The sequence below is a fragment of the Pristiophorus japonicus genome, chromosome 5 (genome assembly GCF_044704955.1).
Source record: "Pristiophorus japonicus isolate sPriJap1 chromosome 5, sPriJap1.hap1, whole genome shotgun sequence".
Taxonomy (NCBI): domain Eukaryota; kingdom Metazoa; phylum Chordata; class Chondrichthyes; family Pristiophoridae; genus Pristiophorus; species Pristiophorus japonicus.
In genome coordinates this window covers 113,573,632-113,589,977 of record NC_091981.1, presented here as the reverse complement: position 1 = coordinate 113,589,977, position 16,346 = coordinate 113,573,632, and the positions used below count along the sequence as shown (strand labels likewise).

The window sequence follows — 16,346 nt, the reverse complement described above, 5'->3', positions numbered from 1 at the left end:
TGTTAACCTTGAGTCCAGTATTGTATCTTTTGACTATTTTCACTTTAACTCACTACACGAATATCGATCAGACTGTCTAAATGTAAGCGGCTAAACTATGAAAAAATGCGCGACCTAGTATTTTAAAAGTATTGCATTACAACAACAACTTCTATTCATATTACACTGAAACACTTTAAACAGTGGCTTACTCCGCAACATTTGGTACTACTTCCTCCTTCAATTGTCTGTGTTATGTTTCCAATCTGCAAACGTTCCGACCCACCACAAGGCGGCATTTGGAGACAACAACATCTGCATTTATATAGCCTTTATCAAGCGTCAAACAAAATGTCAAAAACAAAGTAAGTTCGGTTGATGCCCCTGACTGAATTCATTGTGAAGTACGTTGGTGGCATTAAGAGAACTTTTTAATATTGCAAAAGCTGCACACAGGAATAAGGCAACACCTACCTTCTCGTGGACATTGTCGCTTTAGATCTTCTTGTACTGTTGTTGTGGTTTTACAGATCTTCAATGCGGTTCATATACATTTGATTTAACTATAAGTGTGTTAGGAAAGTGTAAACCATATTTAAGTAGAAAAATAAACGAAAAAGCTTGTCACAAGTTTGCAACTGTGAGACTGCTGGTTGGAAGTGTGACTATAATGGAGGTGATATTGCAAAGCGACAGAGATTCCGTGCTGGTCAGACCGGATAAAGAAATATACCGAGCTGGCTTTTCATTTCACAAAAAAAGTGCAGCAGGTAAATGTTTTAGAAAATGATGTCGTTTAAAACAAGAAAAAAGATAGTGGTCAGCCTGAGTTAACTGCCGCATGTTAACGTGTCTGAGCTCCAATCGAAATGTAGTGTTAGTTGAGGGAAATAATTCAATCAACATTTCTCGTTCTCAGATTATACATCCTGATTGCTTTCTTCTCTGTGTAAACTGACAGAATTAACCTTCACCATCAAAAGTAGACAGGCTTGCGGTACATTTTTATTCGGAATTGTCCAAACTGTCAAAAATATTCCAGAAAATTTTCGGTAGTTCTTGTTGTCCTATTTTCTTCCTTCTCGCGATTTTTGGACAGAAAGTATCATTTCGGAATATCAGTGAACTGTCATCTTTCAAGGAGCCTGTCTATGAATACATTGTCAATGATGGGATTTCAGTACACAGCGTTTTGACCTATTCTTCAAGATCTGTTGCTTTATTTTGTAGAGACCACATATGGACACGATCTTTCAATTAAGCCCTGATTTGTTTTCTTAAAACACGCAGCAAAGTACATTTCAAGACTATTTTAGAATCTTGGGATGACTATAGGGACTTTTAAAATTGTCTTAATTCAGCAGTATACAGAGAATGATTGCATACATTGAAAAATGTTTGATAATGGCAAAAGTATTTTTTAAACCGATGGTACATATATGCTGACACTTTAAAACGCAGCATTACCTTATGAAGAATTTCATTTACATGTGAGATTTTAATTTCCAAAATTACAATCAAATGGCCACCTGAAGCCTGATAAACACATAACTAATTTGCCAACAAGTTTTGCAGTATTCCATTTCTGGTATGTGAATGACAGATGGGAAACGGTCAGAACTATAAGTGCATTAGTTATGCATTTATCAAGACTCTACAAGTACATCAGTTACTTACTCACAGGATCCCATTCAAAAGTTGAAATTTGCAGTCTGATCCAGTCTTACTTTATTGCTTTTGAAAACTGTAATGTTTGAAAAGAGCTGTTTCTGCTTAATCTGTACATACTGATGGAACTGGAAAGGACTGGGTTTTATTTATTGAACTAACACTGTCATCTTCTTTTACACCATACCGCACCTATTCTACAGTAGACTATACAGAACAGGAACTGTACATCATTGTATCATCAAATAAATAAAACCACATATGGTAAACGCCAATCTGGTATTTAACCCCGCCCCCCTCCCCATGAAGAAATTCCTTCTAAAATTAATACTATATATTATGGGACATCACATTGAGGACAGGCTTAGCTAGAATATGTCCATCTTGTTGCTTACAGCATCAGAAAGCTTTGGCACCTTCTTAAAAATTTGATTGCACTAGTAGACTGTACAAGATCAGTTCTTAAGGTGGACGGAAACGTTAGTCTTTTTGGCACTCGTAAGACCATCTCGACATTTGGTGAAAGGATTGGATATATACAGGCAGACTTCACAGGAATACTTTAAGGGCTGGTGTAGAAAGTATAATAGCCCATTGCCTTTGCGCCATCCTTGCTATACTCCTTAGAAGTAATTGTCTCACATTTGATTGTTGGGGAGTTTTCAGTGCTAGAGTTGCCAGCTGAGACCCTTCTTCTCTTGCAGGCATTTTCATAGAGTCCAGAGTCTGAGTCCATGGATTTGATGGACGGAGGGGTTTCAATCCACGGTGAGTTTGCATCTTCTCTTGACTTTTCCTCAGTGGACAACACTTGGTCTTCTGGGAAAGCTGGTGGGCTCGTTCTGGAAGACCATGTTAGCCCAGAGGCTATCTTTCTCTGGTACTGGGAACTCCTGGAGCCCCAGCCAAATGTTGGGTCAGGATAGTAGCTCAGAGAATGAGCAGATTGGATGGGTAGAGGTTTGAGACCATAGGGCAGCAAGGCATTAGTAGCATAATCTGTGTCGTAAGAGGTAAAGTCCAACCTGTTGGTGCCAGGCTGTTGTACGGAGGTGACGAACCACCTCTGGGGAGGGTTGCTGGACTCCTCGGTCTGTTGAGGTGACAAGATGCCGCTCGTTTGGGGCACTGCTCGTTCACCATTGTAGAACCGAGCTGATGGTATGCTGTTGGCAAACTGATCCTGGAAGAAAGGCTGAACGGTGTAACGGGCCCCAGGCACTATCTGATGGGATCGGGGTGAATCCGTGGGGGAAGGGGTCAATCTGTCATTCTCTGGAGCAGTGAACATACTGAGGAGTTAAAAAAAGAGAATAAAATATTGACCAACTCACCACAAAACAGCAAGATTTAAAAGAGAAAATTTACCTTATTTCAAAGTTGCTATACTGAAAGCATATACTTACGAATCATAGTTGTCTCTGAAACCTTTGGCAAATGGATTGTGATCAATCTTGAGCTGTGTGATCTAATATAGAAAAAAAGAATTTGTAAAATTTATCAGTTGCCATCAGCTGGATTTGCTTTATCAAATCAAATCTGGAACAAACTATACTTACATCAGTGTTCTGGTAGGCTGTCACAGCAATGAACTGCGTTTCTGGGAAGGTATAAGTTTGAGTTTTCGTAGAGTCACTTATATCTTCCGCACCATCTTCATTCACCTCCACTATATGAAGTCGTGGTTGGTATTTGTGCAAGGACTGCAACACCACCATCTATAAGAATGAAAAACAGACAACTATTACACATTCTCCACAAAGGGTTAGTTTCAGTCTAACACATCGGAGAGAGGTGTAGCCTGCCTTCACTGCCTCACCTGAGTGCTGTTGTTAGTTGCGCCCTTGTTGTTAGTCAGTTTAAGTTTCCCAAAGGAAATCTCTTGTCTCATCCAGTGAGCCCCAGTGTTTGGAGACTCAGGGTGGACGTAAGATCTGTTACCTGGAAGAAATTTAAAAAAATACAACGTTGTGAGGAACAAATTCGGGAGACTGGGATAAGTCCTTTTCTTTCTGAATTAAGGTTCTGTCTTAATTTCAGTTTGAAAAACGAGTGTCTATTCGGTATTTTGAGTAACCAAATATGGTGAAATTGACCAGGAAACTGAATCTTTTAATTTCATCTGTGCAGAAGTCTACAACCCAGCTTATATGATTTGATATGAATAAAACTTGTTCACGTTATTCAGAAAGAAGATTCGTTAGAAGGCATGCCTTTGCCCCACCCTAACTCTACAGCCTTCTTCAGCCTCACATCCCAATTGAATTCTTTCACATTCAACCTGACACAAGTTCAAGGAACCAATTTTCACTCGGCTGCACTTTTAACATCTTGGTTTAGATGAGGAGTTATGGACTTAATTAAGAGTGACAGCATTCTTTGTTCAGATATCACTTTGCTGATCTGCAAGCAGCCTGTAAAACGATCCTACAATCGCGTTACTGACCCCCGTGCGAAATCAAACCCCGATATTTACACCTGGCTTAGTGACTCTGGTTCACCCACAAGCCCATTACATTTCTCTATAAAGTGTAATCGGACAAAACTGCAGTTGTGCTTGCTGTCTACTTGGCTCCAAGAGGAAAAACACCAAATTTTAATGGTACAGCATCTGAATAGCATTGCACGGAAATCGACGTTTGCTTTGAATACCAGCTCATCCATCGTGCCCGCACATTTGTGCAGAATTGTGACTATAATTTTGAATATTACATGCCGGTTGTAAGGGGGCGGGTGGTGGTATTTCAGACTGATTTGACTGAACATTAGAAAGTCGCACTGTTCAGACATTTTACATTAAATGACTGTCAAAATCAGTCTGAAATACCCCCCACCCCCTTCCTCTACAACCGGCATGTAATAGTCAAAATTATAGGCGTACCATTGGGAAAACGTGCATACTTTGTCAAAGTACAGTACAAATAAGAGTACGAAAGCAAAATACTGCGGATGCTGGAATCTGAAATAAAAACAGAGAATGCTGGAAATCTCAGCGGGTCAGGCAGCATCTGTGGAGAGGAAAACAGAGTTAACGTTTCGGGTCGACGACCCTTAGTCAGAATAAAGTACGGACCTGTCCACTTAACGCGCAACACATTTGAAAGCTGCACATGCCCAACGTGCACCAGTTAAAGTAAAGAAGTGGATACCCTCTGCTGATTAAACGTTTTTGAATCCGTGTTCTCAAAACCGAGACCGAGAAGAATGATCGCGGGGTAACCCTGGAACGAGATAATCCGGTGTCTACTGGAGAGTTTAAAGCCTTTCGTTACCGGCGGACACCTGGATCACCTATGAAGTAAACCGGATCATGATTTAATAGCAAACATTTTGGTTTGATTGGACCATTTTTCTATTTGTCCAACTCCAAATCGTCCTAGTAGGATGATGGGCAGTGCTCACTTTTCAGTGTCTGGTTGTTTTCATAGAGGGGGAAAGAAATAAATAACCTAGCCTTTTTATCTATACTTAAATACACAACATTAAAAAAACGGAATTCAGAACCTCGACCAATAGGAAACTCTAAATACAGTCAAAAAGTCCCATAGGCGAATTCTACACGAGAGAGCTGATTCTCATAAGGTTGTGGTAAAAGCGCGCCGTTGTTTTGCCCCATACAGTCAGCCTGGTCACAGACACTTCTTCTCCATGTGAATCGATATCAAATTTTGTTTGATGCTCGCCTTTGTGAAGGGCAATTGGACATTTTACTACGTTGATGCATAAATGCAAGTTGTTGTAATAGACGGGAAAAGGGCAACGGATAACTCAGTTATAAGTGCGAGGAGCGGCACAGGTGGAAATTCTGATCTTAAGTCAGCACAAGTCAGTATAAACATTACCACCCACGCGTACAGGAGTATCTTATGATATGCAATTGGTTAGCAAGTATACGATTTAAAAAAAAGTTTTGTCTGTTCAAAGCGTATTGGCAATTCAAGTATGAAAGATCATCAACCTGAAATGTTAACGGTTTCCCTCTTCAGAGATGCCGAGTGAGCCAGCATTTTCTGTCCTTATTTTAAGTACATGCTTGGTCGGGGGAGTATGCCAAATTCTTGTGGTATTAATACCTTCAAGATATAACTGGCTAGACCAATACCGACACAGAGAAATTAGGGCTTATGCAAGGGTTGCCTGCAACATAACTTTTCCCCAGCAATTTACTATCTGAAATTCCGAACAATTAACAAATTCCGGAAGAAACTGAAATTTGGAGGAAGATGTGTGTTCAAATTTGATGAAAGTGCGACTTTAGGTGACTGACTGAGACCATGCTTTGCCTCGAAACAGAGAGTAACCGGGACACGTGCAAACAGATTGCAATTTACACCAGCCACTGGGTCGAGGTGTTGCACATTTTGAGCGGTCATACGCACCTTGAATGTTGTTGTCAGCTTTCCCGCAAGTCACCCATTTTCCTCCTTGAAATCGCCAGTGATTAGGATCGGACAGCACCACCTCCACAAACACGTTGTAATGAGATGTCGGATTTAGGGCAGAGATATTAAAACTCAGGAAGGGAAACATGCGCCTGGAAGATAAAGTAAGCAACAGAAACATACCATTTTATATGAGCAATGCACATAAAAGGACATAAACCCGATAAGTGAATCGTCAAGAAATGTTCTTAGCGAAACATTTAAGCGGGTCTAAAGTCTGAGGTAAGGCACTGAGGGCGTAGCAGGAAGCGCTACATTCATCAATGGGCACGACCTGCTGGAGCCGGGTCAGATCGGTAAACTCCCCAACTTTGGAGAGTGCAAACTCTGTGGTAGACTTTTTCAGAAGTTTAGCTCTAATAACTTATATTACAGAAAAGCATGTCTGATCATATAAGCCCCAGTAACTGTGCCTCTGAACTTTCAACATTCACAGAGCACAGAAAGTCTTCTTAAGCACACGTTGTTTTGAAATGTACAGTGAAATACGCGGGGCGGGAGCATAATTCCAAATCAAAGCCTGGCAAGTTTTGCTGTTTAATTTCAAGAGCAGAAAGTGGTTTGCGAACAGGACAGTTTTAAGCGGGCAGCTTGATATACAGACTCTGAGCGGAGCTGATCTTGGGGACAGGACCAGCAACAAAGCTGGCCTCGGGCTCTGAAACCGATCGGCTCCGCCAGCCTCGGGTCCATGGAATCCACAAACTTCAAGTCTGTCAACATTCGTGCGCTTGGGGCTGACCGAGCCTCTCAGCTCGTGATCTCGTGAAATTGTTATACTAACGGGATGGGTAGATATTTCAACACAAAAGACTTCAAATTAAACCCCATAATGTACTGAAAATGTATAACGCTAAATAAATGCCTTTTGCGTTTCAAAACTGGAATGTTATCATCCTATAGTCGGTGTATTTTACAAAGTACATCAATTTATTACGTAGAGTTTATGCCCCACATGTTGACAATTATTTTCTTGGGGGATTAATTGCTATTAGAAATACGAACATTGAAACTAAGTTGATTTTTTAAACATAGATTAACGCACAATTTATGGTCGAAATACACTAACAAATAATACCGGAACGATTATTATTTAAATAAAAAAACAAAGGTTTAAATAATGTGTAATTCTCCGGACTGTTAACTCTCTAAAGCGTTAATAAATGTAAAGAAATATCACTGAACCGGATTAAATACATCAAACATATCGACTAATCAAAAAAAGGTGAGCCGATGGCGATATCAATTATTCTACGGCAATCGGGATAAGACTACAGTCGATTAGTGTTTGTGTTGGTGCCAGTTTGAAACAGAAGTGACAGCGGGATATCAGCCCGAATTTATATTGTATTATATAGTAAGATTTAAGATGAATCCCCCTCCAACATCAAACGACGATCCCGTTGGCGGTCTCGCCGAGATGTGCGGAGATTGCAGCGGCAGCATCCGACTGAACAGAGCGAGGGAAGCGATGGATTTTACTGATTTACAATGGCGGGGGGGGGGGGGGGGGGGCTGAAAAATAATAATAAAGTGTGGAATGAAAACAGAAAATACTGGAAATCTTAGCAGGTCAGGCAGGATCTGTGGAGAGAAACAGAGTTAACTTTTGGGTTTGTGACCCTTCTGACTAATGCTGAAATTTCGAGCATTTTCTGTTTTTAGTTCAGATTCCAGCACCTGCAGAATTTTGCTTTTGAATAAAAAGAGTGGGTTTGACGAAACTTTATTTACTTTATAAAATGTTCTGAACCACATTTCACAGAAACAGGCCGTGACAATAAGGTCAGTCCATAATTAATAAATGATCAAGTATGAAAGGCAAGTGATCAGGGGAACAATGGCTTCTCTTCCCACTCCCAAATGGTTACCTCTGGTTTCCCCCAAGGAACTATCCTTGGTCCCCTCCTATTTCTCATCTATATGTTGCCCCTTAGAAACAGTGTACGCTGATGACACCCAGCTCTACCTCTCCACCACTTCTCTTGACCCCTACAAAAATTGTCAGACTGCCTGTAGGACATCCAGTACTGGATGAGCAGAAATTTCTTCGAACTAAATATTGGGAAGCTACAAATCCCGCCACAAACTCCATTCCCTAGCCATCAACTCCATTGCTCTCCCTGGTAACTGTCTGAGGCTGAACCAGATTGTTCCAATCTTGGTGTCATATTTGACCCCAAGATGAGCTCCCGACCACATATCCGTGTCAGTCCCACCTCGGGAACATCACTCAACTCGGTCAGGCCTCAGCTCATCTGCTGCTGAAACCCTTATCCATTCCTGTGTTACCTCTAGACTTGACTACTCCAACGCACACCTGGCTGGCCTCCCAAGTTCTACCCTCTATAAACCTAAAACTTCAAAACTCTGCTCTCCGCGTCTTAACTAGTCCCAAGTCCCGCTCACCCATCACCCCTGTGCTCACTGATCTGCATTGGCTCCCAGTTAAGCTATGTATCAATTTTTACATTCTTATCCTTGTTTTCAAAACGCTCCATGGCCTGGTCCCTTCCTATCTCTGTAATCTCCTTCAGTCCAATTCTAGCCTCTTGAGCATTCCTGATTATAATCGCTCCAGCGGTGGTGGCCATGTCTTCTGTTGCCGATGCACTAAACTCTAGAATTCTCTCCCTAAATCTCAAGGCATCGCTACCTGTTTTTCTGACTTTAAGGCATTCCTTAAAACCTACTTCTTTGACCAAGCTTTTGGTCATCTGCCCCAATATTTCCTTATGTGGCTCTGTGTCAAATGCTGTTCGAAAACGCTCCTGTAAAGCGCCAGGGGACGTTTTACTATGTTAAATGCCCTACATAAATACAAGTTGTTGTTGTTGAGACAGGTAAAGTATAACATCTCGGAGAGCTGTTAGCGTAACAGCAGCCAGAGGATATAGTTTTTAGCGTCACACATCGTCACCGAGAAAATAATAATGAAACTATCAAAAGGTGATACGATTTCCTTCTCTATACAAACAAAACTAAAGCTGGATCCAGACTTTGAAAAGCATTAAAAAAATACACAATTGCAATCTTTGTTTCCGTGAGAAGCAGATCTTCGACATTACAATTTCTCACCAATAATGTGGCGGATGAAACTTTACAGGCAGTTATAAAGAAAGGGAATCGCATGCTTTAAGAAACAACACGGATTATTTAATGGTTGAAGGATTGCAGCGAGCTCTGTGAAGTGCTCCCTTAGCTAGCACAGGTAATGTATGAATGTTATTCTGTTTCAAGGTCGCCAATCTGGTAACTGGATTCTGTGAATCTGATGGCATATTAATTGAATTCAGTTGTCTTGTGGAAAATAATTCGAGCTGGACAACATGAATAATTTTACAATCTCATCGAATTTGTGGTTTTCTCCGAGTGCCAGAGTATAAAGAGCGAAAAGAACTAGTGACATAGACGGTGGTTTCGTCCTTAAAACCTAAACCTGATATCTATATGGCTCACACTATATAGATTACACTTTACATCCGGCCCTACTGACACCCGTAGCATTGGAATTTGGGTTTTAATTTTATAAAATCGTCAATACAGGACATTCAAATTATGGAACGGAATTTAATCTCCAAGTGATCTAAAGTTAGTTAGCACAGTGTCAGAGAATGACTTCAAAATCTCTTCACAGTTCAGAATTCATCTGTACCTTTAGAATAAAAGGGGCGGATCGCTGTATCAACGCCTTTAAGAAACTGATTAATGTATTAACCATTTCAATCCAAATTTAGATCTGGAATCTTGACTGCTTTCAGCAATCAGCTTTCTGTTCCTCTAAAACTGAAAATTCCTGGCGACAGTGCCCAGGTTCTGGGATTCGACAATCTTTTATGCCTTACTGATACGTGATGTATGGAATATGTCTGACAGTCCTATACTATTTAGAGCCTGACACATATCACATCTCTTGTGCTCTGAAACAACTTTTAGCAACAGTCAAAAAAAAGACTGCACATCCAGAGAGAACAAGCGGTGTTGGGATTTAGAATGCAACACTTGCATTTGTAAAGCACCTTCCACGACCACCGAACGTCTCAAAGCGTTTTACAGCCAATGAAATATTTTTTGAAGTGTAATCATTGTTGTAATGTAGGAAGCACAACAGCTAATTTGGGCACAGCAAGCTCCCACAAACAATAATATGATAATGACCAGATAATCTGTTTTAGTGATGTTGATAGAGGGATAAATATTGACCAGGACATCAGAGATATACTCCCCTGCTCTTCTTCGAAATAGTGCCACGGGATCTTTTACGTTCACCCGAGAGGACAGCTGGGCCTTGGTTTAACGTCTCATCCGAAAAACGGCACCTCTGACAGTGCAGCACTCCCTCAGTACTGCATTAGAGTGTCGGCCTAGAATTTTGAGCTCAGGTCTCTAAAGTGGGACATGAACTCTCAACCTCTGATTCATAGGTGAGAGTAATACCCACTGAGCTATGGTTGACACTTTAGGGATCATTACCAATCGAACCTGCACATTTACAGTCGATTCGGCACTATCTATATTCACGAATAATCTTCAGAATGGCATAGAACCATCTCACCTGATATTTGGAAATTTAGGCCGATAGTAACCTTGTGCAAATTGTTCTTAAATATTTAATTACAGATGAACACTCAGAAGTTGAATCGCTGACCAGCACCAAACCTCGAGTGCACACGCCCTGGAGTTCTCCTCCGGTGTACAGGTCAGCACAGGTATTCAGTTTTTACAGATGGACGCTCAGGTTCTGGGATTCGACAGTTTGTTACGTCTTCTAATACTATTTGAGCTAAAGGTAAATCTGAACATTACACCTTCCTTAATTATACATATATGGAGTATGTCTGACATCTCTATACTATTTACGGCCTGACACATATCGCATCACTCGAGCCTTTATTTCCTACATTACAACTTGAAAACTACATCATTGGCTGTCAAACGCTTTGGGACGTCCTGAGATAATGAAAGGCAATATACAAATGTTCTTTTGCTCTGAAACAACTTATAGCACCACCATTAGACACAGCTCAAAATAAGCCAGAAATTCAAGTGCACATTCGAAAAAAATGTCTGAGAGAACAGCTCCACATATATTAGTTACATTATGGATATTTCAGAAATATGGTGAAATTCAGAATTATTACCTTGTAAAATTAAAACTTCAGAATATACTACGCAAAACTATCAGATATCCAATGCCCATCATATTGCAAAGCCAACGCTAGTGCAATTGCTGATCGTTATTTAATACAAAGAAGGGAGCCTTACCTGCCCTGTTTGGTGATTATCATCTCGGTCTGGTACCGGTGAAATTTGAGCCAAAGTGCCCGATTGCAGAGGTAGACCTGTGCTCGGGTCGGGTGTGGAATGGTCGGTTGGTATTGTGAGTAGAGCGGTCCACTTTGGTAACCGTGTCCGTACTGAGAGCGCCCTGATCCGGGGTAAGTTGGATAAGCAGAAGGGGGGAAAGCCTGGGCTCCAGCAGGAGTTAAGATCGGATTGTACGCGCCATTGGTCAGCACAGAATGAGGACTCAGGTATCTGCCAGCGCCGTTCACGGGGAAAGCCGAGTGGTGCTGGCCTGGGTAGGGCAGGAGGGCGCCTACATTGCCCCCGACGTGCTGCTGGGACTGCTGCTGGTGGTGGCTGGGGCTTAGGTTCTGCGGGGCGACGGGCGACAGGAAATATCTCTCGGCTCCCATTCCGTCCAAACTGTAGCGAACTTCTGCCAAGTCTTCGTCTGCCGCCGGGGAGCTTTTACCCCGATCGACCGCCGCCGCCGCCCCTTTGGAGCTGGCGAAATTGTGGCTTTCGTTCTCGGTCAGCATGGTGGAGCTGGTAAATTTTTTCTGAATGTCACCGTTCTCCTGGAGAGCTTCGCTTCGATCGGTGTCCGGGAATTCGAGGTGTGTGGACGCCGGGCTCTGGCTCTCGGGAGAAGAGGACAAGCTGTAGAAAGTCTTGGGCAGGCTAGTGGTGGAAGGGAAGCATCGTTCTGCTAACTGCATCATGAGTCCAACCCCCTCGACTCAACAACCCCCAGCTAGAGAAAAAAGTGTAAAAGAGATAGATATCTATATCAACAAAATCACAAACCACAACCCGGCAGCGAGCCTTTAATGTATTTGTCTTGAGCTCTTGCAGCGCTCTTGGCCCCCTCGACCCGCACCGCCTTCTCTCGCCCTCCCCCCGCAGCCCCGCCTCCACATGGTTATCCCGCAATCGCTTTTAAATGTCAACCAATGGGCGGGGCGCCCGCCTCGCGGCACCGCCCCCTTCCGAGTGACTATTGGCCAAGAGGCCGCTGGGGCGGAGCCAGGGCGGAGCCAAGCGCCCCTGCTCCTCCACTCTGATTGGTCGCCTGTTAATCTAATCAGACATTAGGAGGGAGGGATTTGTTAACATAAACAAACAGATTCCTTGATCTCTCTCTCTCCAACCGAATGAAATGAGAAAGCGACCAGCTCCAATACCTGGGGAAGGAAAATAAAACCTCCACCTCCACCAATTCACTTACACTTTATCCCCAAATATTTAATGATTACAGAAAACAGACCAGCTGCTACGATCTCCTGTTTCATCAAATCTGAGAATTGTCTAGATCTGACAATTACTTTGCACTCTGAAGAACTCCGCATATTTATCCTTACAGATTACTGCACTTTACAAATCGCCTTCTGAATTGGAATTGATCTTGTTTTATAAACTCCAATCTGTAATGCCGTACAAGTAATTTTGGCCATATCACTGTGGGATGTTTCAAAGTCTATAACGGCCAAGGACAAAATAATCACTTTGAAAATTGCTGCAGTTCTGCTGTTGATCCATTTCACATTCATACAGAAGATTAACTTGATCCATAATGTTGATGTTGTTTTTCATTGATGTTTATTTATATTAAGGTGCCAGACTTTATTTTTCACGTTGTATATTCAGGACAGACAACTCCATCAGTCCCGTTCGCTTTGCATATTAAGTGTCAAGTCAGTGGGTGACAAATGAGCAGATTTTTACCAAACAGAACTCACGTGTCTTCCCAGCAATGGAACCATTTTCTCTTCAGCATTTCCAGGTATTGCCTTAAACCATTACATGATTTAAGTCAGAGATATTCAGGTTCACTGAAGTGCAACCGAATTTTTAATCCCTCCACCACCCGCCCCCCAGACAAATTTTTACCGTTAACTCGAAGGACTTTTCTTGTAAATCAGATGAGAATTTGGTATGATTTGTGGAGGATTTCATAGGTGTTTCGATTCCATTAACAGTGCGATCTGAAACATTCGCGTCGGAAACTTCACGCTTGCCGTTTTCCTCGTTCTCCCCAATGCTTCAATTATTTGTTTTATTGTTTTTGCAATCGATACGAACTATTCCCACCCTCCCCTAAAGAGCAAGTTGAAAACGAAACTTTTCAATTTAAGACCGTTTCTTTACTGATATTTCTTTATACAGCGATCAGTCCCGTAGGTGTCACTAACTTTCAACTGGGTTACTCTCACTATTTTGCAAGAGCAGATTACACTGGAACCCTGTCCGTATCAACCCTTTCTGTTGCGGAGCTACTGTCGAATACGATTGCGATCACAGGAAATGGCTTTCGATTCAAACCCCTCTCGATGCCTTTATTGGCTTTTAATCTGGCGCCGGCACTTAACAGATGGCGTTGGATTCTTCAGCAATAATGGTTAAGGATAGTAATTTTTACATTCAGATCTGAGACGATTTAAAGCAAATACATACGAATATGAACCAGAAGTTATTGCGCCGAATGTATTTGATGTAATTGTCCCAGGGAAAAAAAAGGTCTTATTCCCACCGGGTCCCCTTTTCCATGCAGGATAAAAACGGCCAATTATTTTTCTGTCTGAGGGAGTCTGTGATGTGCAGGAGAGTGACAGCACGGCGCGGAGAGACAACATCATTAAAACAGCTATTAAACCGACTGAATATTGGTCTATCAGAACCCTAACATCAGGTTTCTACCTGCGAAGTGTAAAAAAACCAGAACTCAAATACATCTAGACGCGAGATCACTGTGAGATAGATAACCTTTTGATCTATAACGTAATAGAGATACTCTTTTTGCACAAAAGCTTTCTAAATATAACATTACTGTGCAGTTTACGCCTCTGTGATGCACATCGAGTCGTTTTCCATGGTAAAGACGCTGTATAAATTCATGTTGTTGTAGTAAGAAGCCAATTTTCAAACAGCAGAAAAATCAGACATACAAAAGATTTCCTCTCACCTGTACGAGGACTGAGGTGGTATTTATTGTCTAGGAACAGCAGTAGGCCATTCCGTCCACCCCCTGCTCTTCCATTTTGTTGGCAAGGGCAGTTCTGTTTTTATTTAATCCCAATTTACTGGCTTTACTCCAAATGCTTTATCACTCATACTTTCCAAGAAATTATCTATGTCTCTTTTAAATACCTCAATTAACTTTGCATCTACGGCCGTCTGAGGCAGTCCCCCCGCACACATATTTTAACAATCCTTTGTGTAAAGAAGTTTCTCCGGCACAGGCAGGATGGACTAAATGGCCTCCTTCTGTGCTGTCTAATTTTTTTTGCTCAAATTCTAAGTTGATGGCCGGGAATTTCCTCAAAGTTGCTCCTGAGCCACATTCATAACTTGGACAGACGTGCGCGTAAACGGGGTTTCTGCCACACTTCTAGCAAAGTTACAGTGGAGGAATGGAAGCAGCTCCGAGTACTTTCCGGCCTATATCTTTTTGTTCTAGATTCCCCTATGAGAGACAAGGTGTTTTTACACAAAGGACCAGAAATAGACCATTCAGCTCCTCCTGCCTATTTTGCTTCCAGCTAGATCATGGCTGATGTGCACCTCAACACCATTTACCCACCTTTGTTCCATACCCCTTGATACTCTTAGCCATCAACAATCTATCGTCTCAGTTATGACATGAAAATTCCAATTGAGATAGTATCCGCAGCCTTTTAGGGAGCAAGTTCCAGATTTCCACCGCCCTTTGTGTGAAGAAGTGCTTCCTGATTTCACTCCTTAAATGGCTTAGCTCTAATTTTAAGATTATGCCCCTTATTCTGCATCTCCCCACCACCCCCTCCCCCAGAAATAATTGCTCTGTATCTACCCAATCAAGTCCTTTTACCATTTTAAACACCTTGATTAGATCACATCTCAACCTTCTAAACTCAAGGGAATACAACCCAAGTTTTGTAAACTGTCCTCATAATTTAACCTTTTAAGCCCTGGTATATTTTAGGTATGCCTCCACGTTGCTCCCAAGGCCGCTCACCGCTCGTTTTATGGCCCCGACTTGCCGCTAGTGTTCTCACGCAGGTCGGGGCCATAACGTCATCAAGTGACGTCATCAAGATCCAGGTTGCTGATTGGAACATGGGCAGATACAGCAGGAGCGGCGAGATCGGGGCGAAGGAGCAGCAAGAGACGGTAGAGGGATATGATCAGGGCCCAGGAGAGGCATGAGTTCAGGGGCCCAGGGGCAGCATGGCCAGCCCACACTGCGATGTGTGCGTGCGCTAGGTCTGTGCAGCAGAGCTGGTCTCCAGTCGTCTTGGTTAATCCTTGCCACTGGACCAAGACCTAGCTCTGTCAAGCCCACCACCACATGTTAAAAAAATCCACGCACAGGCATCTTCCATCCTTGAGGATGTAGTTTGGGGCCTTCATTGAAACACCTGTGAACTGATCCTTTTTTGGCATGAGACTGCCTATGATGATGATACTTCTGGTGAATCTGCATTGTACCTGCTCCAAGGTCAATATATCTTTCCTGAGATTCAGAAGACTATAACTAATACACCCAAATTTCCTCACCTATTTATTTTTATATCCATGGTAGAAGCCACTTAGGCTTAGAGATAAAATCACAGCAATATCAACTTGCATTTATATAGCACCTTTAATGTAGGAAAATGTCCTAAAGTGCATCAATAAAAAAAAGGAGAAATTAGGAAGCACTAACTAAAGGCTTGATCAAAGAGGTGGGTTTTAAGGAAGATCTTACAATCTCTTAAATGCAAGTTGTTGTTAATGGAGGAAAGTGAGATGAAGAGGTGGAAGGGTTTTGGAAGGGAATTCCAGAGTATGGGGCTTATGTGGCTGAAAGCATAATTGCAGGAATGGGGTGACATAACAGGCCAGAGTTAGAGAAATGGTGGGGGCATTATAGGGCTGGGTGAGTTAACAGAGATACATTTGAATCCAATCCCATCATTTTATCTATTACTGTTTTTTTAATACTGAATGTCT

The 16,346-nt window shown here is 42.1% G+C and overlaps 1 protein-coding gene across 1 annotated transcript; it reads right to left on the bottom strand.

Moving 5' to 3' along the window:
* Positions 1-1,993: 1,993 nt before the first annotated feature.
* eomesb (eomesodermin homolog b) lies at positions 1,994-12,115 on the bottom strand. The gene is made up of 6 exons (XM_070880872.1): positions 11,355-12,115; positions 6,027-6,181; positions 3,467-3,588; positions 3,207-3,365; positions 3,054-3,115; positions 1,994-2,939 (listed from the first exon to the last, which is right to left on the bottom strand). The coding sequence occupies exons 1-6, from the start codon at positions 12,095-12,097 to the stop codon at positions 2,210-2,212; spliced, it is 1,971 nt and encodes a 656-aa protein (XP_070736973.1). The 5' UTR covers positions 12,098-12,115; the 3' UTR covers positions 1,994-2,209.
* Positions 12,116-16,346: the final 4,231 nt, after the last annotated feature.